The sequence below is a fragment of the Pipistrellus hanaki genome, assembly GCF_964339955.1.
Source record: "Pipistrellus hanaki genome assembly, chromosome: X".
Lineage (NCBI taxonomy): Eukaryota > Metazoa > Chordata > Mammalia > Chiroptera > Vespertilionidae > Pipistrellus > Pipistrellus hanaki.
In genome coordinates this window covers 46,155,293-46,178,080 of record NC_140524.1, presented here as the reverse complement: position 1 = coordinate 46,178,080, position 22,788 = coordinate 46,155,293, and the positions used below count along the sequence as shown (strand labels likewise).

General features: G+C 38.1%; 1 protein-coding gene across 1 annotated transcript in view; it reads left to right on the top strand.

Annotated features, from left to right (window-relative positions):
• The window catches only part of COL4A5 (collagen type IV alpha 5 chain), a 348,876-nt gene that overhangs the window by 266,591 nt on the left and 59,497 nt on the right, over positions 1-22,788 (top strand). The window contains exons 37-41 of the mRNA XM_084870434.1: positions 10,712-10,838; positions 15,249-15,329; positions 16,632-16,730; positions 17,243-17,293; positions 18,507-18,692. Of these exons, the coding sequence (XP_084726560.1) occupies positions 10,712-10,838; positions 15,249-15,329; positions 16,632-16,730; positions 17,243-17,293; positions 18,507-18,692 (544 nt within the window). The remainder of the gene's footprint in view (positions 1-10,711; positions 10,839-15,248; positions 15,330-16,631; positions 16,731-17,242; positions 17,294-18,506; positions 18,693-22,788) is intronic.

Here is a 22,788-nt window from a genome sequence, read left to right as displayed (position 1 = left end):
TCTTCAATCTGGGACCCCTTGAGGGATAGATGACTGTCCATTTAGGCCCGATCCAGTTGGACATCCCTCTCACAATCCAGGACTGCTGGCTCCCAACTGCTCACCTGTTTGCCTTCCTGATTGCTCCTAACCACTTCTGCCTGCCAGCCTGATCACCCCCTAACCATTCCCCTGCCAACCTGATTGATGCCTAACTGCTTCCCTGCCAGCCTGTTTGACCTTAATGCCCTCCCCTGCAGGCCTGGTCACCCCTAATTGCCCTCCCCAGCAGACATGGTCCCCTCTGCCCTTTCCTGCAGGCCTGGTCACCCCCAACTTTCTTTCTCTGCTGGCTTGGTCACCCCTAACTGCCTTCCCCTGCAGGCTTGATTGACCCCAACTGCCCTCCCTTGCAGGCCTGGTCCCTCCCAACTGCCCTCCCCTGCTGGCCTGATTGGCCACAACTGCCCTCCCTTGCAGGCTTGGTCCCTCCCAACTGTTCTACCATGCTGGCCATCTTGTGGTGGCCATCTTGTGTTCACATGGGGGCAGTCATCTTTGACCACATGGGGGCAGCCATCTTGTGTGTTGGAGTTTTGGTCAATCTGCATATTACTCTTTTATTAGGTAGGATAGAGGCCTGGTGCATGGGGGGTAGAGATGGCTGACTTGTCCTGAAAGGTGTCCTGGATCAGGGTAGGGGTTCCCTTGGGGTGTGGGACAGCTTGGGCGACAGGTCTGTGATGGTTTGCAGGCTGGCCATGCCACCTGGCGACCCAAGCGGAGGCCCTGGTGTCTAGGATTTATCTATCTTCTACTGTTGGAACTTTGTAGCCTGGAGTGGAGCCAAGCCATCTACTTGCTCCATGGTAGCTGTCATTTCTGTTGGGATTTATGTATCTCCCATAATTGAAACTTTGTAGCCTTAAGCAGAGGCCTGTGCTGGCTAGGGTATGGAAAAAGCTTCCTTTCTCCATCACCAGGGGCAACTCTAGCCTCCTGCTCTTTCCAGCTTCATGGCTGCCACCATTTCTGTTTAGATTTATGTATCTTCTATCATTGAAACTTTGTAGCCTTGAGTGGAGGCCTAAGAAAGGTAGTAGGGCAAAGGCAGGTGGAAAGCTTGGTTTCCTCCATTGCTGCGGAAACCTAAGCCTCCCTCGTACTCTGTGTGGCTGTAGCCATCTTGGTTGGGTATATTTGCTCCTGATTGGCTTGTGGGTGTGGCTTGGGGGCATGGCTTGTGGGTGCAGTGGAGTGATGGTTAATTTGCATATTAGATAGGACTAGAGACCCGATGCATGAAAATTAATGCACTGGAGGGGGTTCCTGAACCCAGCCTGCCCACTTTCATAGTTCAGGAGCCCTCAGGGGTGGTAGGCACCCCATCGATCAGGGGACAGCAGTGCCCCATAACACCTCTGCTGCTGCCACTGCTGGCAGCATAAGCCTCAGCAGGCCCTGGTTATCTGTGCCTCGGGCCAGCTCTGGGTGTCTGGGCAGCCATCATCCAAGGCTTGCCTGTGCCTCAGGCTGGCCCTGGGTGGCTGGGGGACTGAAGGAACTGAGAGACTCTGGACTCAGGTGCTTGGAGTGGCCTGGCCCCCCTGGGGGTGGGCCCGACCTTTCAGCACACCTGCCACTCTGGCAAGGACGAGGGGACTGGGTGCTGCCATCTTGTGGCTGTGGGCACCACCATCTTTGTGGGTGGGGTAGTCAATTAGCATATTCCGTCTTTATTGGCTGTGGGCACCGCCATTTTGCAACAGCATGAGGGCCAATTAGCATATTCCCTCTTTATTACATAGGGTTTTTGTGTGAGTCAACCATAAATAATTTAATATTACAAGTACTGAAATTGTTTCTACTCTTTCATAATTACAAACATATCGTACATGTAATATGATTCTTATCCATATCTTGCATAGATATCATATTTGGTAAATATTGTCACAGAATAAATTCTGAGTGGGATTGCTAGAGCCTAGCATATAAATGCATTTTTAATATTGATAGTTACTGACAAATTTTCCTATCATATAGCTTTATAGCTTGATCAGTATAATAAATTTTGTTTTCTCCTTATGTTATAAATATTTTTAAATAAATCTTTATTGTTCATATTATTACAAATGTTCCTCATTTCCCCCCCATCCATTGCTCCCCTCCACCAGGTTCCCACCCCACCCTCTGCCCTTTCCCCACTCCCCATTGTCCTCATCCATAGGTGCACAGTTTATGTTCAGTCTCTTCCCACATCCCCCTCTCCCCTTTTCCCCAAGAATCGTCAGTTCACTCCCCTTCCATACCTCTGATTCTATTATATTCACCAGTTAATTTTGTTCATCAGATTTTTTTTTAATTCCCTTGGTTTTTAGATTCACTTGCTGATAGTTACATATTTGTTGTTCATAGTTTTTATCTTTATTTACTTTCTCTTCTGAAAGAACCCCCTTCAGCAATTCATATAATTCTGGTTTGGCGGTGATGAACTCCTTAATTTTTTATTTTATTTTATTAGTGAAGCTCTTTATCTGGCCTTCGATTCTGAGTGATAGCTTTGCTGGGTAGATTATTTTTGGCTGTAGGTAATTGCTATTCATCACCTTGAATATTTCTTGCCATTCCCCTCTGGCCTGCATGGTTTCTGTTGAGAAATCAGCTGACAATTGTATTGGTGTTCCTTTATAGGTAACTACTTGCTTTTTTCTTGCTCTTGGAATTTTAATTATGATGTGTCTTGGTGTGGTCTTCTTTGGATTCCTTTTGTTTGGAGTTCTGTGTGCTTCCTGGACTTGTAAGTCTAATTCTTTCACCAGGTGGGGGAAGTTTTCTGTCACTATTTCTTTCAGTATGTTTTCGATATCTTGCTCTCTCTCTTCTTCTGGGACCCCCATAATTCTGATGTTGGTTCGCTTGAAGTTGTCCCAGAGGTTTCTTACATTATCTTAAACTTTCTGGGTTCTTTTATCTTCTTGCTTCTGTGGAGGAGTGTCTTCTGGCTCTTTATGTTCCAAATCTTTGACTTGATTCTTGCGATCTTCCATTATGTTTTTAGGACTTTGTATAATATTTTTTATTTCAGACAATGTATTCTTTATTTCTTATTGATCCCTTATTAGTTCTTGTTGATCCCTTTTCATCTCCTCATAGGTCTTATCGACATTTTCTAGGATATTCTTGAAAAACCTTATAAGCGTGGTTTTGAACTCTACATCCAGTCTCTTCTTTTCCTCCATTTCTTTTGTTTATGATCTATTTCCTTGTCTCAGCATTTTCACAGCTTCCCTGAGTTAGTAGGGTGGCTTTGTGTGCTAAGGTGCCCTATATGGTTCAGTGAGTCAGCCTCCCAGTTACCTGAGGTGGACAGTCTTGGTGTAGCGCTGTGTGTGTGGTCTTGTTGTTAAGCCTTGCTTGTAGTTGGTATCACTGGGAAGCGTTCATCTCCAAGCCAATTGGCTATGAGGATCAGAAGTGTCTCAACTAGGAAGGTTTCTGTATTCCGCTTGAATGGGGCAGAGTCTCTGTGTGGCACAGACAAGCATTGTTAAATCTAGCACAATTGGTTGCAGACAAGCTTTAGATTCCTGTCTGCCCTTCCCTGGGAGAGTCCTATTGGCAGCGAACAAGGAAGCTAGCCACTGGAAGGGCTTCTGTGCTCCGATTGGATGGGGCGGAGTCTCAGGAGCCTCACTTGTAATCAAGCCTGTAGGTCTCCCTATCTGAATATTTCTATAATACCCATCACGTTAGCATACCAGAGATTGTGTTCATTTATAGAAAATAACAATAAATGTCACCTGGTTATTTGATTTTCTAGTAATATTTTATAGCAAGATGTATTATTCTAGCAATTTAACTATTGCAAAACTGAGGCATACAGAAATAAATCACATTGAACAATAAAGAATGGCTCAAATATCAAAGCATAGTACACTTAGGGCCTCCCTTGTCTTGTGCCTCAGATATTGTAGCATAGTACACAGTTCACATGGAATACAGCTTCCTTTAAAATAGGAAGGCATGCCATACTCATGATGTAGCTACTTTCACACATTTTTTATTTATTTTTTATTTTTTTTATTTTTTTAAATATATTTTATTGATTTTGTACAGAGAGGAAGGGAGAGAGATAGAGAGCTAGAAACATCAATGAGAGAGAGTCATCGATCAGCTGCCTCTTGCACACCCCCTACTAGGGATATGCCCGCAACCAAGGTACATGCCCTTGACCGGAATCGAACCCGGGTCCCTTCAGTCCCCAAGCCGACACTCTATCCATTGAGCCAAACCAGTCTCAGCATACTTTCACACATTTTTTAAATTTAATTCACAGCACATACTCTTTGTACTAATTATTGGAAAATCATCCTAGCAATTGCCTCTGTTCCTCTCTGTATTGTTGCCTTACATTCTGATGTTATTACTGTGCTTTTATCCTCCACTCGCTGTAATAAGATTGTGAATTTTTTAAGGACAGAGATCATGACTTGAGCTTGTGTTTCTCTGTCATGGTGCCTAGATAAATACTCAAATACTATCCAGTCCAAATGACTGTGATGAAAGGCAATAAGAAAGGCACTTGTCTCCTACTACTAATGCATGGGGATCAAACCCCAGCCTGCAGAAACTCACCCCTGCAGTCAGGACCAGATCACTGGGTAGACCTGGGTTGGTGCTCTTAAATCTGGGGAGAGGGAGACTTCCCATGGCTGCAGGCTAGAGGTCCAGGCCTCCTGGCCCTGTGCCTGAATAGGTCCCTAGTGCAGAGCAGCTTCTTCGCCTGGGATTGTGGGGAAGCTTAGCCAGGCTGGGCCTGGCCTGATCACTCCGTGATCACGGGACAGTTTGGCCTGGCCTGTTTGCCCCATGATTGTGGGGCAACTCAGCCTGACCTTGTCTCCCTGTGATCGCAGGGTGACCCGGCCTGGGTTCACTGTTTTCCACCAGCTGCAGCTTGTCAGTCTTCTATGGGCTGGGGGGAGCTGACCAGTTGAGCCCACAGAATGTGGCAGCAGCTATGAAGTTCGCCAAGGCAACGCAGCACTGACTTCTGGTTGGTCAGCCTTTGGTCTTGATAGGTCATTACAAGTTACAATCCTGGGCTTTTATTATTAGAAACTGTAAATGCAAAGTGGAAAGAAATGTGAGCTATTTGAACCCAGGGACGTTTTCTAAGTGTGAAAGGTTTGGACAGGACCAAATTTCATGAACCTTTTTTCATACATGGAAGTTCTCCATGGATGTTTTCGACAGATATAAATATCTACTGACCCTGTGGGAAACAGTATGGAAGGTCCTCAAAAAAAATTAAAATTGGAACTACCATATGATTCTGCAATATCACTTCTGGGTATTTATAAGAAAAAAAAATACTAAGCTGAAAAGATAAATACACTCCCATGTTCAATGCGGCATTATTTATAATAACCAAATTATCAAAGCAAACTAAATGCCCATTGATGAATGAATGGATAAAGAAAATGATATATTGATACATATATAAATTATAAATCACATTATTGAGCCATAGAAAAGAGGGAAATCTTGCCATTTGAGAAAAACATAGATGGACATTGAGGGAATTTTCTAAGTGAAATAAGTCAGGCAGAGAAAGACAAATACCATATGATCTCACTTATATATGGAATCTAAAAGAATAAATAAATAAAATGAAAACAACCAGAAAAAAATCAGCTGATGGATATACAAAAAGATTAGTAATTGCCAAAAGTGGGAGGGTGCAGGGGGGATGGGCAAAATGGGTGAAGGTAATTAAAAAGTAGAAGAGGGGGTGGGCAATGGTATATGTACAAAGATAATAATTTAATAAAAAAAATTTTGAAAAGTAGAAGTAAACTAATAGATACAGAGAACAGAGTAGTGATTTTCAAAGGGGAGAGACTTTAGGGGACTGGGTGAAAAGGGGGAAGAGGCTCAGAAGTACAAATTCAGTAGTTACAAAATAATTATGATTATGTAAAGTACAGCATAAAAATATAGTCAATAATATTGTAATAAATATGTATGGTGCCTGGTAGATACTTGAAGTATCAGGGGAATCACTTTGTAAAATATACACTTCTCTAACTTTTGTGCTGTACACCTAAAACTAAAACAAAATAATATTGAAAATAAACTGTAATTGAAGAATAAAATTTTTAATCCTCATTTGAGGATATTTTTCCATTGATTTTTAGAGAGAGTGGATGAGAGAGGGAAAGACAGAGAGAAATATCAATGTGAGAGAAATACATCCATTGGTTGCCTCCTATATGCACCCTGACCAGGGCCCGGGTCGGGGAGGAGCCTGCAACTGAGGTATGTGCCTTTGCCTAGAATCCAATCAGGACCCTTAGGTCCATAGGCCAATGCTCAATCCACTGAGACAAACCAGCTAGGAAAAAAATAAAAATTTAAAATTATAACCTTCTAGCTATAAAATAAATGTCATGGGATGCAATGTACAACATGGTGACCATAATTATTGCAAGTTGATAGAGCTAATCTTAAATGTTTTCTTTACAAGAACAAAAATTTTTAACTACAAGGTGATAGATGTTAACTAGATTTATTGTAGTGATCATTTTTCAAATGTATACAAATAACTAATCATTATGTTGTAGTTCTGAACTAGTATAATGTTATATCTACACTAATAAAAGAGAAAAATATTAGTTGACTGTACCTCCGCTATGCCCACAACCAGTCAGGAGTGATATGCAAATTAACCCAGCAAAGATGGTGGATAAATTTGCATATGCAGGCAGTGCAGGCAGAGGCCCTATGTAGCAGATGGGATCCAAGCTGCAGTCATGGACCTGGGCAGGCAGTTGGGGGCAGCACCAGAAGCCACCAATGGATACAAGATAAGATGGGGACCCGAGCATGCAGCATCAGGCGGCTTGGACCTGGGTAGGTGGTGCCCGATGACACCTGCCCAGGTCAAAGAGCCCCAACACCTGCCCTGGACCAAGCCTTCCTGTGATCAGGGGGCAATCACGGGGAGAAAAGACCAGGCCTAGCAGCCCTGCGATCATGGGGAGAACAGGTCAGGCTGAGCCATCCTGTGATCACGGGGCAAATAGCCTGGGTCCAAGCCACCCTGAGATCACAGGGCGAACAGGCCAGGCCAAGCTGCCCTGTGATCATGGGGTAAACAGGCTAGTAGAGCCTGGCCAAGCTGCCCTGCCATCCAAGGCTAACAAGCCGCTCCACTGATCAACCTGTGCTAGGGACCTGTTGGGGCAGGTGGTGTGGAGTCTGGGGCCTCTAGCCTGCAGCAATTGAAAATCTCCCTCTCCCCAGAGTTAGGAGCGCCAGCCCAGGTCTACCCAGTGGCCTGGTCCTGACTGCTAGGGTGAGTGCCTGCAGGCTGGGGTTTGATCCCCACGCATTAGCAGTAGGAGACCAGTGCCTTTGTTATTGCTGTGTGTCTGGGTTTTTATTGGACAAATGCCTGACAATCATGGTCACCAGCTTAGCAAAATATTTTAGAAGGAGAATTCTGTCTGGTTTCTTCAAATTCCTTCAGCCTCTACTCACCTCTCTGCAAAGGCACAGAACAAATGAGATCTCCAGCAACAATAGGCCTCTCTCATCACAGACATTTGGACTGGATGGTATTTGAATATTTATCTAGGCACCATGACAGAGAAACACAAGCTCAAGTCATGATCTCTGTCCTCAAAAAATTCACAATCATATTACAGCGAGTGGAGGATAAAAGCACAGTAATAACATCAGAATGTAAGGCAACAATACAGAGAGGAACAGAGGCAATTGCTAGGATGATTTTCCAATAATTAGTACAAAGAGTATGTGCTGTGAATTAAATTTAAAAAATGTGTGAAAGTAGCTACATCATGAGTATGGCATGCCTTCCTATTTTAAAGGAAGCTGAATTCCATGTGAACTGTGTACTATGCTACAATATCTGAGGCACAAGACAAGGGAGCCCCTAAGTGTACTATGCTTTGATATTTGAGCCATTCTTTATTGTTCAATGTGATTTATTTCTGTATGCCTCAGTTTTGCAATAGTTAAATTGCTAGAATAATACATCTTGCTATAAAATATTACTAGAAAATCAAATAACCAGGTGACATTTATTGTTATTTTCTATAAATGAACACAATCTCTGGTATGCTAACGTGATGGGTTTTATAGAAATATTCAGATAGGGAGACCTACAGGCTTGATTACAAGTGAGGCTTACTAACAGATCCCAAATTTATTGCTTACAAAGTACCAGGGAGCCAACTATAAACTGAACCAAACATAAGCCCTTGAAGGGAAAATGTAAATTGGATAAGCTTTGCTATTACAAGAGCAAGAAGAAAAAAATTCAGATGCAAGAATGAAAACCACATTGCATCTACTCTAAGTAGCTATTAAAGAAAAAGAATGGTATTCTATGAAAATACTTAATACAGATTGTAACGACATTTGTTCAAAGAGGATTTCCTAGAGTAGGTGATATTTCAGTTAATTTTTTTAAATGTGAAGAAGTTAGTTAGATAAGAAAAAGGTGTAGGGGTCCTGAATTGCAGAGGGTGCAAGCAGAGCTGAGGGGAATCCCCCCTCCCCCACTGTGCATTAATTTCTTGCACCAGGCCTCTGGTGTCTATTATAAAAGCCTGAAGAACAAATGTACATAATTGTGGTGTAAGTATATTCAAGTCATATCTGGCCTTTGCTAGAAATGTAAATAAACTATAATTTTCCCTTTTCAGGGGGATTTACAGGATTCATGGCCAGTTTGTTGATTCTCTGAGTGCTCTTTTTAATCTCTTCTTCCTTAACTTTTTTTGAAGTTCATTATTTTCTCTGACAGCATATATGAATAATAAAAGTTTAGATAAAATTTAAACTAACAAATAAGGTCCTTTTCAGAAACCCTGGTAAAATATTTACTTTTTGTTTATAGTTTACTTGGTTTGAAGTATTAGGGCCATAGGATAGTGATAAGAACTGTATTGGGTAACATGCAAGGGTTGAAATTATAAATTGGGTTATTTGTGTAACTTAATATACTTTACCACAGTTTATCTTACCTTTCAGGTTTACCATTAGCAGAATATATGAATTTTCTTCTTGTATTTTATTTTGGCATATAAATGTCATTGGTTCATAAATAACAAGAAGAATAATGATATTTTATTCAAAGCTTTTCTGTGTGTAAATACTTAAGATGGAACCAATCCAATAAAAAATTTAATTATATACCTATTATGTGTATAAAACTGTGCTGACATTTGATTTATAAAGGTTTATACAAATGTATATATATATTTATATCCCAAGACTTAATTATTTTTAAATTGGTTGTAAAAGGCATTAGTTGAAAAGGCTTTTACTATAATGCAGAAACAATTGAATCACAAATAAATGATCTTATTTGCCTAGACAAGCATAATTGCTAAATTAAGAAGGAAGTATTCAGCAGATGATGTTGCACACTAATACTTTGTTGGGTAGGTTACAATCCTCGTGAGTAGAATAGTGAACACTGTGATAGTTGTAAATATAAAGGTATGACATGTTCTCATTGTTATTGGAAAAATATTGTTTTAATTTGTGAAAGTGGGTATGAATTTTTCTAAGGCTCCATTAGGAGAAAACCTAATGCAAATGTTCATTGAACAAAAATGGTTTTACACAAATTGTCTCTGACCCTAAAGAAATTTTCAATGTAATTGAAAAGTGAAGACATGTATATGAAAAACCATTATAGACATGACAAAATAAGAACCTAAACTAAATTCTTAGGGTAAGCTCTATTTGTCTTAGTAGGTTTCATGGAGAAAATAGGATTTGAAATGTACACTAAAGAGTTTATAGGCCTCTTTATGTTAAAATGAAATAAAACTTTTGCAGTAGAATCTACTGTGGTTTTGTTTGACATGCTTATTCTAAGCAATTAATTTTATTGTAGCATACTAGGGATGATGATCACAGGTTCTGAAATCAAACTCTTTTAATCCAAAACCAAATTCCACCAGTTACCAGCTGAATCACTGTAAAATGGGGATAATAACAGTATATTTCTTCTGTTATTGTTAATGATTAATGAGAATAATGCATCTGGAGTCTGACAGACCTTGGTACAAATACCAGTTCTGCCACTTACTAGCAGCATTAAGCACTTGACTTCTCCAAGATTCACTTTTCTTATTTACAAATGGACTAGAGACCCAGTTCACGAAATTCATGCGTGGGTAGGGTCCCTAGGCTTGGCTGGCATTCAGGGCAGATCTGTGGTACATCCAGCAGGGCGATCAGGGGCCCCTGCTGGCATCTGCCTTGGCCAGCCTGGCGCTGTCTGCTCAATGGCCCCATCCCCTGCTGCTTCAGGAGGAGAGGAGACTGGCAGGGTGATCTTGTGGGGGCCCCACTGGCACCTGCCTTGACTGGCCTGGGGCCTGAGGGCTAGGGGCAGCTCCTGCATTGATTACCTCTGGTGATAAGTGCACATCATAGCTACCAATCATTGCACCTGTCGTTCAGCAGTTCAGTTGATTCGAATATTAGGCTTTTAATTATATAAAAAATATATAATTGATTATAAAAGGCATTAGTTATGATAAAGTCTAACTCAAAGGGCTGTTGGAATGATTAAATTAAGTGATTTATGTAAATCACTCAGTAATATGCCTGACACATAGTGTTATGTCATTTTATAATCTAACTACTTGGAAGATTTTAGTTTTATCTTTTTATTCAAATTTAGGGTGAACCTGGTCTGCCTGGATACCCAGGAAATCCTGGTATCAAAGGTTCTATGGGAGATTCTGGTTTGCCTGGATTACCCGGAACTCCTGGAGCAAAAGGACAACCAGGCCTTCCTGGATTCCCTGGTAATATTATTTTTATTAAATGCTACCTTCTTTCCTTCTTTATCTACTCTAACCTATATCATAAAGCAACTTATTTGGCAGACTTTTATTCTATTTTCCAATCAGATACTGACTAGCAATATAATTTTTAACTAGCTCTTTACATTTTCTTTGACCAAATTTCTTTCTGTATAAAATAAGAATTATCAACTCAGCAGGACAATATCCTGTAGACATAGGACTATTTGATGGATCATTTTTCAATCGTTGACTGTTAGCCACAAGTCAATTAAGAGGCCTTACTATGTTTGTAGGTGATAATGTACATTGCCAAATCCTAGTCTGCTGCTGATTCTCTTAGAATGTACTCAGGTACACAGCGAGTGGCTATTGGTAGAACAATCATACCATTCATTCAAATGACAAGAACTGTGTCATGCAAGCAAAAGGACTTAATATTATAGACAAGAAGATAGCATGAACTAGATTATTATAGTCCCTTTACTTTGGGTTAACAGTGAAATACTAGAAGCCCAGTGCATGAATTTTTTTCACTTGGGGGGGGGGCCTTCAGCTTGGCATGTGCCCTTTGCAGTCCAGGAGCCCTTGGGGGATGTCCAACTGACATCCTTAGTGCTGTGCTCACCAGCCATGGGCTCAGCTTCTAGCTGGACAGTGGGGAGCACACTGACCAGGGGGCTGCTCCTGCATTGAGTGTCTGCCCCTTGGTGGTCAGTGCACATCATAGTGACCAGTCATTCTGCTGTTCAGTTGATTTGCATATTAGCCTTTATTATATAGGACTAGAAGCCTGTTACACAAAAATTAATGCACTGGGTGGGGGTGGGGTCTCTCAGCCCAGCCTGCTCCCTCTCACAGTCTGGGAGCCCTCAGGGGATGTCCTACTGATGGCTTATGCACCCTTCCCCTGTGGAGAAGGCCTAAGTTGCAGTCTAGCCTCCCTCTATGGGAGGCAAGCGGGATGATCAAGGGAAGACACCATCCCCATCACCTTGCTGTTGCTGCCACTGCTGGCCGCTGCAGCTGCCAAGGTGTTTTCATCAACACAGAGTCCAGTCCCTTCACCTTGAAAAAATTACAAACTTTCTTTAGGCATTTTCAAGATGTCTCTTTCATAGGATATGACTGACCGACCTCCCTTCCTTTGTTCCTTCGTCCCTTCCTTCCTTCCTTCCTTCCTTCCTTCCTTCCTTCCTTCCTTCCTTCCTTCCTCCCTCCCTCCCTCCTTCCTTCCTTCCTTCCTTCCTTCCTTCCTTCCTTCCTTCCTTCCTTCCTTCCTTCCTTCCTTCCTTCCTTCCTTCCTTCCTTCCTTCCTTCCTTCTTCATCTGAAGTCATTTTTTCCATTAATTTTTAGAGAGAGTGGAAGAGAGAGGGAAAGACAGAGAGAAACATCAATGTGAGAGGGACACTCGATTGGTTGCCTCATGCATGAGCCCTGACCTGGGCCCTGGCCAGGGAGGAGCCTGCAACCTAGGTACATCCCTTGACCAGAATCAAATCTGGACCCTGTGGTCTGCAGGCTGTGGCTCTATCCATTGAGCCAAACAAGCTAGGACATTTTTTAGCCCTCTTTGTTTTTTCCTCTAGGAGTGAGGTGGGAAAACCCTAGATCACCTTCTTGAGTTCTTATTACCCAAGTTACCAAGAACACTGCTAGTGGCATTCCAGGTGCTTAGTAATATATATATTACAGTAAAATGTACAGGAATATAAATGAATTTTACCCATGTATATATCCATGTATCCACCATATAGATCAAGTTATGAAATTGTTCCTTCATACCATAAAGTTTACACATTCTTCATAGTGAACCCACACCCCCATAAACCACTACTATGACTTCTATCACCATTAATTATTTTTGTCTCTTTTTGAAATTCATATAAATGGAATCACACAGTATATATCCTTCTGTCTGGCTTCTTTCACTCAACATTATGCCCCTAAGATTTCTTTATCTTGTTGCATGCTTCAGTAGTTGTGTTTTGTTTTGTTTTGTTTCTTAACAATGCTCTGTAATATCCCAGTGAAGGATATAGTGTAATCAATTACCCATTCTCCTGTTGATGGATTTTTGTGTTGTTTTCATTTTGGGAGTTGAAGGGATTCAGAACAAGTCTCCCCAATATATGCCACTTGGCATGGATTATTTTGAGCTGGAGACCAGTGAGACCCTGTGGGCTCACAAAAACTTTTACTTTTCTCTTAAAGAATTTAAATTGGGGGCCTTGCCAATAATAAGAATTATTACCAGAAATAACTTTTTATGGCCTAACTATAGGTCAGGTGAAACATGTAATTACTGAGCATCTGCTCTTACTATCATCCTGCAAATTACCCTCCTCCCTTCTAAAACCTCAGTTGCCTTACCTCATTCCTTAGCTCAGAATGCCATGTATGCCTCATTTTACCTTTCAGTATCTGAACCTCTCATGTATGTGGGGTTCCCATACACATGTATGTAACTAAATTTGGTTATTTTCTCTTTTTAATCTATCTCATATTGGATCAGATTATTAGACCAGTTGAAAGATTATAGAAGAGTAGAGGGAAATTTCTTCAAAAAGATGCTATTAACATTCTTTGACATGATTTTAGTAGACATATGTCCTCATTTCTCTTAGACACAAGCTTAGTAATAGAATTACTGAATCATATGGTCTGTAGATATTTAAATTTAGTAGATGGTGTCAGTTTTCAAAAGTGGTTTTATAAATTACAGCCACACTTGCAATGTATAAAATGTCCATGGATGGCTTCTGGTGTTTGCCATGATAATATAGTGGTTATTATTTGTGAAATGTCCAGTTGTCTATAGCTTTGCCTGACTTCGTATTGTCAGTCTTTTTAATTTTCAATATTCTAGTGGTTACATAGGAGTATCTCAATGAAGTTTTAATTTACATTTTCCTAATCAATGATAATATTAAACATTTTTGCATATACTTATTGCTCATTTGTGTAGCATCATTTTGAAGTGATGCCTGCTCCAAGTCTTTTTTCTCATATTTTATTGGGTGGTTTTCCTTTTATCTTATAGATTCAAGGTAGTTCTTTACATATTTTAAATGTGATTCTTGTGTCAGGTACATATATTACAAATAAGTTCTTGCTAAAAAAAAATGACATTCTTGCTGTCTTAGATTTACCTTTCATTCTCTTAATGCTGTTGTGTGATGAAACATTTTTGTTAAATTTAATAAAGTCCAATTTATCAATCTTCTTTCATGTTTAGTGCTTTTTGTGTCCTATTCAAGAAATGTTTATATACTCAAGTTTATGAAAATATTATTCCAATTTTTTCCCAAAGTTTAATGTTTAAGATTTTATATTTTGATTTATGATCTGTCTCAAATAAAATATTTTTATGGGGTGAAGTAGGGGTCCAGGTTTGTTATTTCCATACCGGTATCCAATTGCAACACACGGTTGTGTGTTTTTTCCCCCTCAACAACCTAAGTTCTTTTGTTATTTTCATCAAAAGGCATCATAAAAACGAGTAAGGAAGCCAGCACAGTAGGAGAAAACAGTTGCAAAATATATATCTGACAAATGATGGCTTTCTGGGATATTTAAAGAGCTTCTACAACTCAATACTAACACAATATACAGTTCAATATTTTTAAATGGGGAAAACATTAAACAGACATTTTATAAAAGAAGTTATAAGGATGGTTACTAAGCACATGAAAAATTGATCAATATCATTAACCATCAGAGAAATGCAAATTAAAACAACAATGAGTTAACTTTACATTCCTAGCAGAATGGCTATTATTAAAACAATTGATATCACCATATGTTGTACAAGGATTTGGAGCAACTGGAATTTGCAAATGTTGTTGTTAATGGAAAATGGTTTGGCAGGGATTAGATAGATACATAGATACATATTTAGATACATTGATATCAGCACATACCTACTCTCTGGCTTAATTTTTACACTCCTATTAAGGTATCTACCTAAGATAAGTAATACATATGCCTTCAAAAATACAAATGCAGAAATATTCTTAACAGCACAATTCAAAATAGCCAAAACTGGAAGTAGACCAAGTTTCCATAAATAGAATAGAAAACCTTAATAGCTAAAACATGACCAAATGTTCAACATTAGATGAATGGATTAAATTCTTTGATATATCTATACAATGGATTCCTCCCAGTTCTACTAGTGAAATACGGTGGCAATTGTTTTTATTATGAATATGTAATAAAGCTTCTGGATAAATAAATTTAAATTGTAAATTTCTTAAAACAACCAGCAAACATGAGCATCTTTTGGGGTTTTCTTTCATTCTTCACTGTTTCCTTGCTAACACTATAAATTGTAAATTTGAGTGTAGCTTTCAAAGAAATGAGTTTTTCTTCTTTTTTTAAAAAAATTAAACTGAATTCTTTACTCTAGGGACCCCAGGCCTTCCTGGATCAAAAGGTATGACTGGTCCTCCTGGGAACCCTGGACTTCCAGGAGAACCTGGTCCTATAGGTAAGCATAAAAAAGGGGGAGCTGATATTCTGTAAAACTAAGCCTCATGCTCATTTTGGGAAATTCAAATCATTTCAGGGAGCTGTGAACGTTTTCCAGACATGGAAATGGTGATCATTAATTTAGCACTATTTGTTAGGTACAAAGTGAACAGCTCAATAAAAAGTATATTAAATTGCCCAGCCAGTGTTGCTTATTGGTTGAGCATCGACCCATGTACCAAGAGGTTGCCAGTTTAATTCCAAACATGCACGAGGCAGCCTATCAGTGTTTCTATTTCTCTCTCCCTCTCTGTTCTTTTCTCTCTAAATCAACAACAAATATTTTTAAAACTAGAGGCCTGGTGCACAAAATTCATGCACAGGGATGGGGATGTCCCTAACCCAGCCTGTACCCACTCCAATCTGGGACATACCTCTCACAATCCAGGACTCCTGGCTCCCAAACTCTCACATGCCTGCCTGTCTGATTGCCACTAACTGCTTCTGCCTGCCAGCCTGATCACTCTCTAAGCACACCCCTGTCAGCCTGATCAACACCTAACTGCTCCCCTGCTGGCCTGATTGCCCCTAACTATTCTCCCCTGCTGGCCTGGTTGCCCCCAACTATCCTCCCCTGCAAGCTTGGGTTCTCCCCAACTGTCCTACCCTGCAGGCCTGATCACCCCCAACTTCCCTCCCCTGCAGGCCCATTTGCTCCCAACTGCCCTCCCCCTGCAGGCCTGGTCCCTCCCAGCTGCCTTCCACTACTGACCACCTTGTGGTGGCCATTTTGTGTCCACATGGGGGCAGCCATCTTTTGTGTTGGTCAATTTGCATATTACCTCTTTATTTTATAGGATTACATAAAATTGTCATGGGACCTTATTTTTCGGGCTCACCTTTTCCAGGGAGAGTTATTTCAAGTTTCCTTTAACAGATAGAAAATCTGATATTTTTTACAATGGCAAGGAGTAATACTTTATTTGTTTACTAAATTATAGAGCAAATCACTTTCCTTGGCCCAATATAAGGCATATAATGTGTCCTAACCCCACACCTTATTTTCTTGGATAGTCTAAAACTAGATTAAAATGAGAAACTGAAACATTTTTGGTAATGAATAAATGATAAAGCTATTTCTTATTCACATTACCCTTTATTTTTTCGGCTTTTCCATAATATTTTATAAATTTAAAGGAGAGTCTCAGAGGCACTTTTGTTTTTTGGATAGAATTATTTAAAGCTAGTATGGAACAATGGGGAATATGGAAGAAAAAGGGAATTGGGAAAATAAATGTAACCTTCATAATATATTACTTAGGTAGTGGAGGTCATCCTGGGCCACCAGGGCCTCCAGGTGAAAAAGGCAAACAAGGTCAAGATGGTATTCCTGGACCAGCTGGACAGAAGGGTGAACCAGGTATTGTCTTTTTTCATTGTTTTTAATTTTCTAATTTCCCCCTTTTGTTTACCTTAACTTTTGCCTTTTTTTTTTTTTTGCCTACAATGAAATTTTATCTTCTTTCTTACGCTCTAAGCTACCACACAATTTTCCATCCTAATTACATTCCACTCTATCCTGAGAATGTGACCTTACATCATTTATCCATCAACTTGTTTCTCTCTTATGAAAAACTCCATATCTTTTCTTGCCCGATTTTTTGTGTCAAGAAGTTACCCAACTTTTAACAAGTTCTTTGGACGACTTCCTTTTATTATATATATATATTACAATTTGTGATTTATTAATCGCAAATAAAATATATGTATATATAATTTTCTGATGTGGAATTGTAGTTATCTATTGGAAATACACTTGGTTTATATAATATACATTGTAGCAGTTAATAAAAACCTAAATAATTAGAAGATAATTTGTCTTATTTCAGTTGTTATTATCTCTTTGAGAGTTTTTGGTTTATCCTCTGACAGGCCAACCAGGCTTTGGAATTCCAGGACCCCCTGGACTCCCAGGACTTTCTGGTAAACTTTAATAAAACTTGCTAAATTAGTCCATAATAGATAATATTCTATAGTTCACTTATTTTTCCATCTCTATAATTTATTGTTATAAAATGCACAACAACCCCAGAAAACTCAAAGCTAGAGTTACATCTTAAAGCAGTTCTTAATTATCAATTTAGTATGAGGAGTTGTACTATAGAAAAATGTGTTCTTAAGGAAATTTACATGTAGATATCTTTTCATTAATTTCATAAATAAATGCTGAGGAAATGATACAGAAAGAAAGCAAACTTGTAGGAAGAGATAGATTTCACTAAAATTTTAAAAGACTTTTAAACACTCTCTTACCTCCATGGGAACAAAACCAAGTTAATATAAGGAAACTGTAGAAATACATGCTAATAATAAAAATGTCACTTGAAAACTCCATGTTAATATACATTTTGAAAGAGTATGTGTGCACAAATATCTACCTTCATTCCTATGATTTTACTCTCATTGTAAGCACCAAGTAATTAACAGTGATTGAATGTGTGTACACACATATATATACTGTGTGTGTGTGTGTGTGTGTGTGTTTATGTTCTCAAATGACGATTTCCTATTTTATGAAGACATTTTTGAAACCACAGACTTATCTCCTAGAAATTCCAAGATCCTTCCAATGATCTCAACATAAAAGTTATGACTTTAATGTGCCACTGATAGTTGCTCTCAGTCATGTTGATGGTATAGAAAAAATGTTGAGCACTATTTGTCTAGATTGTGATTTTTAAATATTGGATAGATTGGTCTTTGAGGGCACATAGACACCATTGAAGATCTTTATTTTCCTAGAATCTTAAAACATTTGTTTTAGGAATTTCCTCCAGCCATCTTTAACCTATTGCAGATACTCTATACTTTTCTATTTATTTCTATTTTTTTCCTCACAGTTACTGCTCTTACGATCATTGCTTTATGTCCTAATTCAACGGGTATCTGTAAGGATGCAAGTTATTATTGTTTTTCTATTTCTAGGCTTACTCTAGTAAACACTTCTGATAATAGATAAATACATTTAATGGGATGAATGGGCTTTTTATATGTGTTGGGGATTTGGTGAGAGATAGAAATAACCCTAGTATATTCCATTACTTGTTCTAATTAGTGCAAATAGCTTTAAACTTATAGGCAAGCCTAATATTCAATATCATTTAATGTGTTCTCTAATGCCATTTTACTTTCATAGGTCAAAAGGGTGATGGAGGATTACCTGGCATTCCAGGAAACCCTGGCCTTCCAGGTCCAAAGGGTGAACCAGGCTACCCTGGTTTCCCCGGTGTGCAGGGTCCCCCAGGCCCTCCTGGTTCTCCAGGTCCAGCTCTCCAGGGCCCTAAAGGCAACCCTGGGCTCCAAGGTCCTCCTGGGAGACCAGGTATGTACACGAGTAGTAGGGGAATGGTCTATTTATTAGTCCATTTATTTCATTTTGCTGGGAAGTTATTCAGTCTTTAGGACATTAGAATCTATAATCGAAGAACTTCTTATAAGTAAATAGTTTGGTTTATACTTTACTTCATCCATTTCCATGGCATATAATATTTTTTCCAGTAATGCCTTTTATAATTTTCTTAAAGTGTAACTAAAACAAACCTACATAGAGGGAAAAGGAAATAGTGATTTGTTAGTAAATTTTTATTAAATATAAAGCTATACAGGTAACTTGCCAGCAAAATGCCATCTGCATTTTTAATGTGAGCTTCTCAGCATGTCATCACAGAAATCATTTTAGTTATCACCCAGTAGATGCTTCTCGTCCATACCAAAGTATTGCTATGGTTCTGTCATATGATCAGCAAATGTCATCAAGCACAAAAAAAATTATCTTCTCTATAAACTAGGCAATCCAACTTTCCTTCGACATCACAGCATGAGTAAATTGAATAGTAATTTCTTCAAACCAGCTTCATGTCTATACTTCATTTGTCGTCTGTTAACTGCTTTAGTAGTGTCAGTTTTGCATCAAATTTTCACTTTTCATTTTGTGTCTGTGCTATGTCATTTCATTTTACTAACTTTGGAAATGCTCATTTTCATCCTGAATTAATGTTGCTGAGCCCAATCACTGGTAATCGATTATTAACAGATATTTAAAACTTGATATGCAATTTTTATATTTCTGGTAATCAAAAACTTGGCTTTCATTGATTTAAAATATATGAGAAATCTAAGAAACAAAAATTTGTTTTATGTGATAATTTGGTTTATATACAAATGCATGAAAATAAACTTTTTTCCCCTCTGAAAGTCTTGACTCCCTTTAACTATATTTAAAAGTGAAAATTTTCATTTAAGTTACCATAAACTCTGAAGTAATTGGAGTTACCTTAAATAAAATATGCTCTAAAAATATAAATTGATTAGGATCATGTACTTTGTTCAGAGGATCATTTTATTTTTTATCCCAGATTTATTGAAATATAATTGACATATAACATGTTAACTTTAAGGTGTTCAATGTAATAATTTCATATATGTATATAACTCAAAATGATTACCACAATAGTTATTTAACACATTCATCACCTAACAAAAAATTGTAATTATGTGAAGATCATTTTCAAAAACCAGGTTTTATCTGATCTGATTTGTATGTTTGTAAAAGGTGTTATTTAAAGCTTTACCTTGATTTTCTATTGAAGAAAACCAGTGACACTCCCTCAGCCATGTTAACTCTCTTGCATGTAATGTAAAGTATTGACACAACACCTTGGTTGGTTATGCATGTAATAATTCAAATAAACCAAGTTATTTCCTCTTTTATATTTTAATCAGCACTGTGGTTATTGCTCTTACTAGTAATGGAGCTCACTGTTAAACATTACTTTTAAATATGTCAACATAAAGACATTAGTCACAAAAACTTTTTTAAAAAGTACTATTTCTAAAAAAATAGTGAAAGTAACTGAATGAAGCACACCTGATGAGTGTTTGTAACTTTTAATTTGTTATAAACTATAAACTAAAATTGAGTTTTAAACCCAAATGTTCTCAGAATTGATTGTTGTTGGTTTTTTTTTTTTTTTCTGAGCTTATAGTAATGATTGTTTTTTAAAATGTTTTTTGGCCTTTCAAAATATATCACATGTGCTGTTTTCATTTTAATGGTGATAATTTGGTTTATATACAGATGCATGAAAATAAACTTTAAGAATATTTTTTACTGAATTAAAATTTAACTTAAAAGAAATTAGTAAAATGCTTTAGTTTCTTGATATTTCTAACAATTTTGATATTTTTCCCTTTCGATAATGATGATTTTGGGCCTTGATGAACTTTGATCCCTATCCAGGTCCTACAGGTTAGCTCCTTAACTCTAAAGTAGTAACTGCATAAAGTTTGAAACTTTTTAAATATTTATGTGTGTGTGTGTAAATACATACATACATATATATATATATATATATATATATATATATATATATATATATATATGCAGATAATGTTTTAAGTGTCTAAATATATTTTAAGAGTGTATATGCCAATTCAGTTCTTTTTAAAAAAATATATTTTATTGGTTTTTTACAGAGAGGAAGAGAGAGGGATAGAGAGATAGAAACATCAATGAGAGAGAAACATCGATCAGCTGCCTCTTGCACACCCCTTACTGGGGATGTGCCCGCAAGCAAGGTACATGACCTTGACTGGAATCGAACCTGGGACCTTTCAGTCCACAGACTGATGCTCTATCCACTGAGCCAAACCGGTTTTGGCCCAATTCAGTTCTTATATGTTTATCTATCTCTGAAAGGTGTCAGGAAAGTATAATAGTGTCCAGTGTTTATGTCTATTAGCAGAAACTAAACGTACTTTATTAAATAACTAATTTAACATTTTAAAATGCATATAATTGTTTCATTTTAGTTGAAAATTTTGATACCCAAAAGTATATTTTATAATATTTTACCTTTAACTTTTAGAGTAGAGTGTATTTGTAACTTTTGCCTTATACAGTATCTGTTAATGCAAATGAAATTGAACTCTCCTTTTAAAAGGCATTCTTTTGAAACAATAGTATGTATCACATATCCTGCAAATAATGCAGTGTTTGGTTTGCCATATATCTTGTAATTTTTTAAATGACCATTTCTTCATTTTTGGGGTTGTCACAAAGTTCTAAATTCTACTGTTATGAAAATGGATTACTAGGCACAGAGTAAAAATTAAATCAATGCAACCTGCACAGATTAGAAGTCTCTTAATTTTATTTTCATCATACACATATACTCACTACACATCAAAGAATAGTTACCAAGTGCTGTCCAATGAACAATTGCTGATTCATAGTGAAAGACACTCACCTAATCAGGAGTAAAAAGCACAAAAAAAATCTGTGTGGTCATTATTTTCATGATAAGTAATCCTTTTAAAAAGTTTCTAAGAAGGAACTAAAAGGAGAAAAAGTGTCCTCCCAAGCTCTATTGGGGATAGTAGGAAATTCTGGCTTCTTATTAATTTAAAATTCATAATTGTTCAAGTTGTTTTTTAGGAAACCATCTATCTCAATTTGAATTGATTCTCTAGTTTTGTACTCTGCCCCTAAAATTCTTATTTGTATAGAACCATATAATATCTTATCTGGAAGGGACCTACCTTTTACATTTTCAAAAAGATATTATTCACCAGTCACTTGTTAGTGATGGAAAGACATATTTTATTTAAAACTATTGCAACAGGGGAGAGAGACTGTTAAAACTCGCCTCAGCAGCCACACTGGTTTGGCTCAGTGGATAGAGCGGCCTGAGTAGTTCTTGGTTCAATTCTTGTCAAGATCTCATGCCCAGGTTGTGGGCTCAATCCCCAGTAGGGGGCATGTGGGAGGCAACCAATCAATTGTTCTCTCTCATCATTGATGTTTCTCTCTCTCCTCCCTTCCTCTCTGAAATCAATAAATATTTAAAACACACACACACACACACACAAACTCGCCTCAGCAGACCAAGGACAGGGCTCAAGGATGAGGCCTAGTTGAGAAGAGGGCTCATAGAAGTTTAGTCAATAAAGTGCTCTTTGTTATATGTGAGAAAACAGAAGTCCAAAGAGGTTAAGAAGCTTGCTTAAGGTCATAGCTGGGAATCTGACTTAGGGCTCCCCAGTGCTCACATAAGTCTCTATTCTACTAGTAACACATATCATCCTTCCACAATATAGTTGTATGATATGATGCTTATGATCTGGCCTCTTATTCTAGTTATAAACATAAGTGATGGAGCAAAGCTGCTCAGTCATTTTAGGAGATTTTGACATAACAGACTGAGCCCTGCCTCCACTTTCTTGTTTTCTATTACTTCAAGATCCCCATCAACCCCTACCAATTGGTTTGTTATTCCTAAATGGATGTCACCAAAAATATTAAGGCAGGTGCATCTATTTAAATATCACCAAGATACAGAGAAGACTAGAGTATACTTTGAAATAATTTTGAGTACTGCCCTTGTCTGACTTGCATAAAAATCTGCTGCCTTTATCAC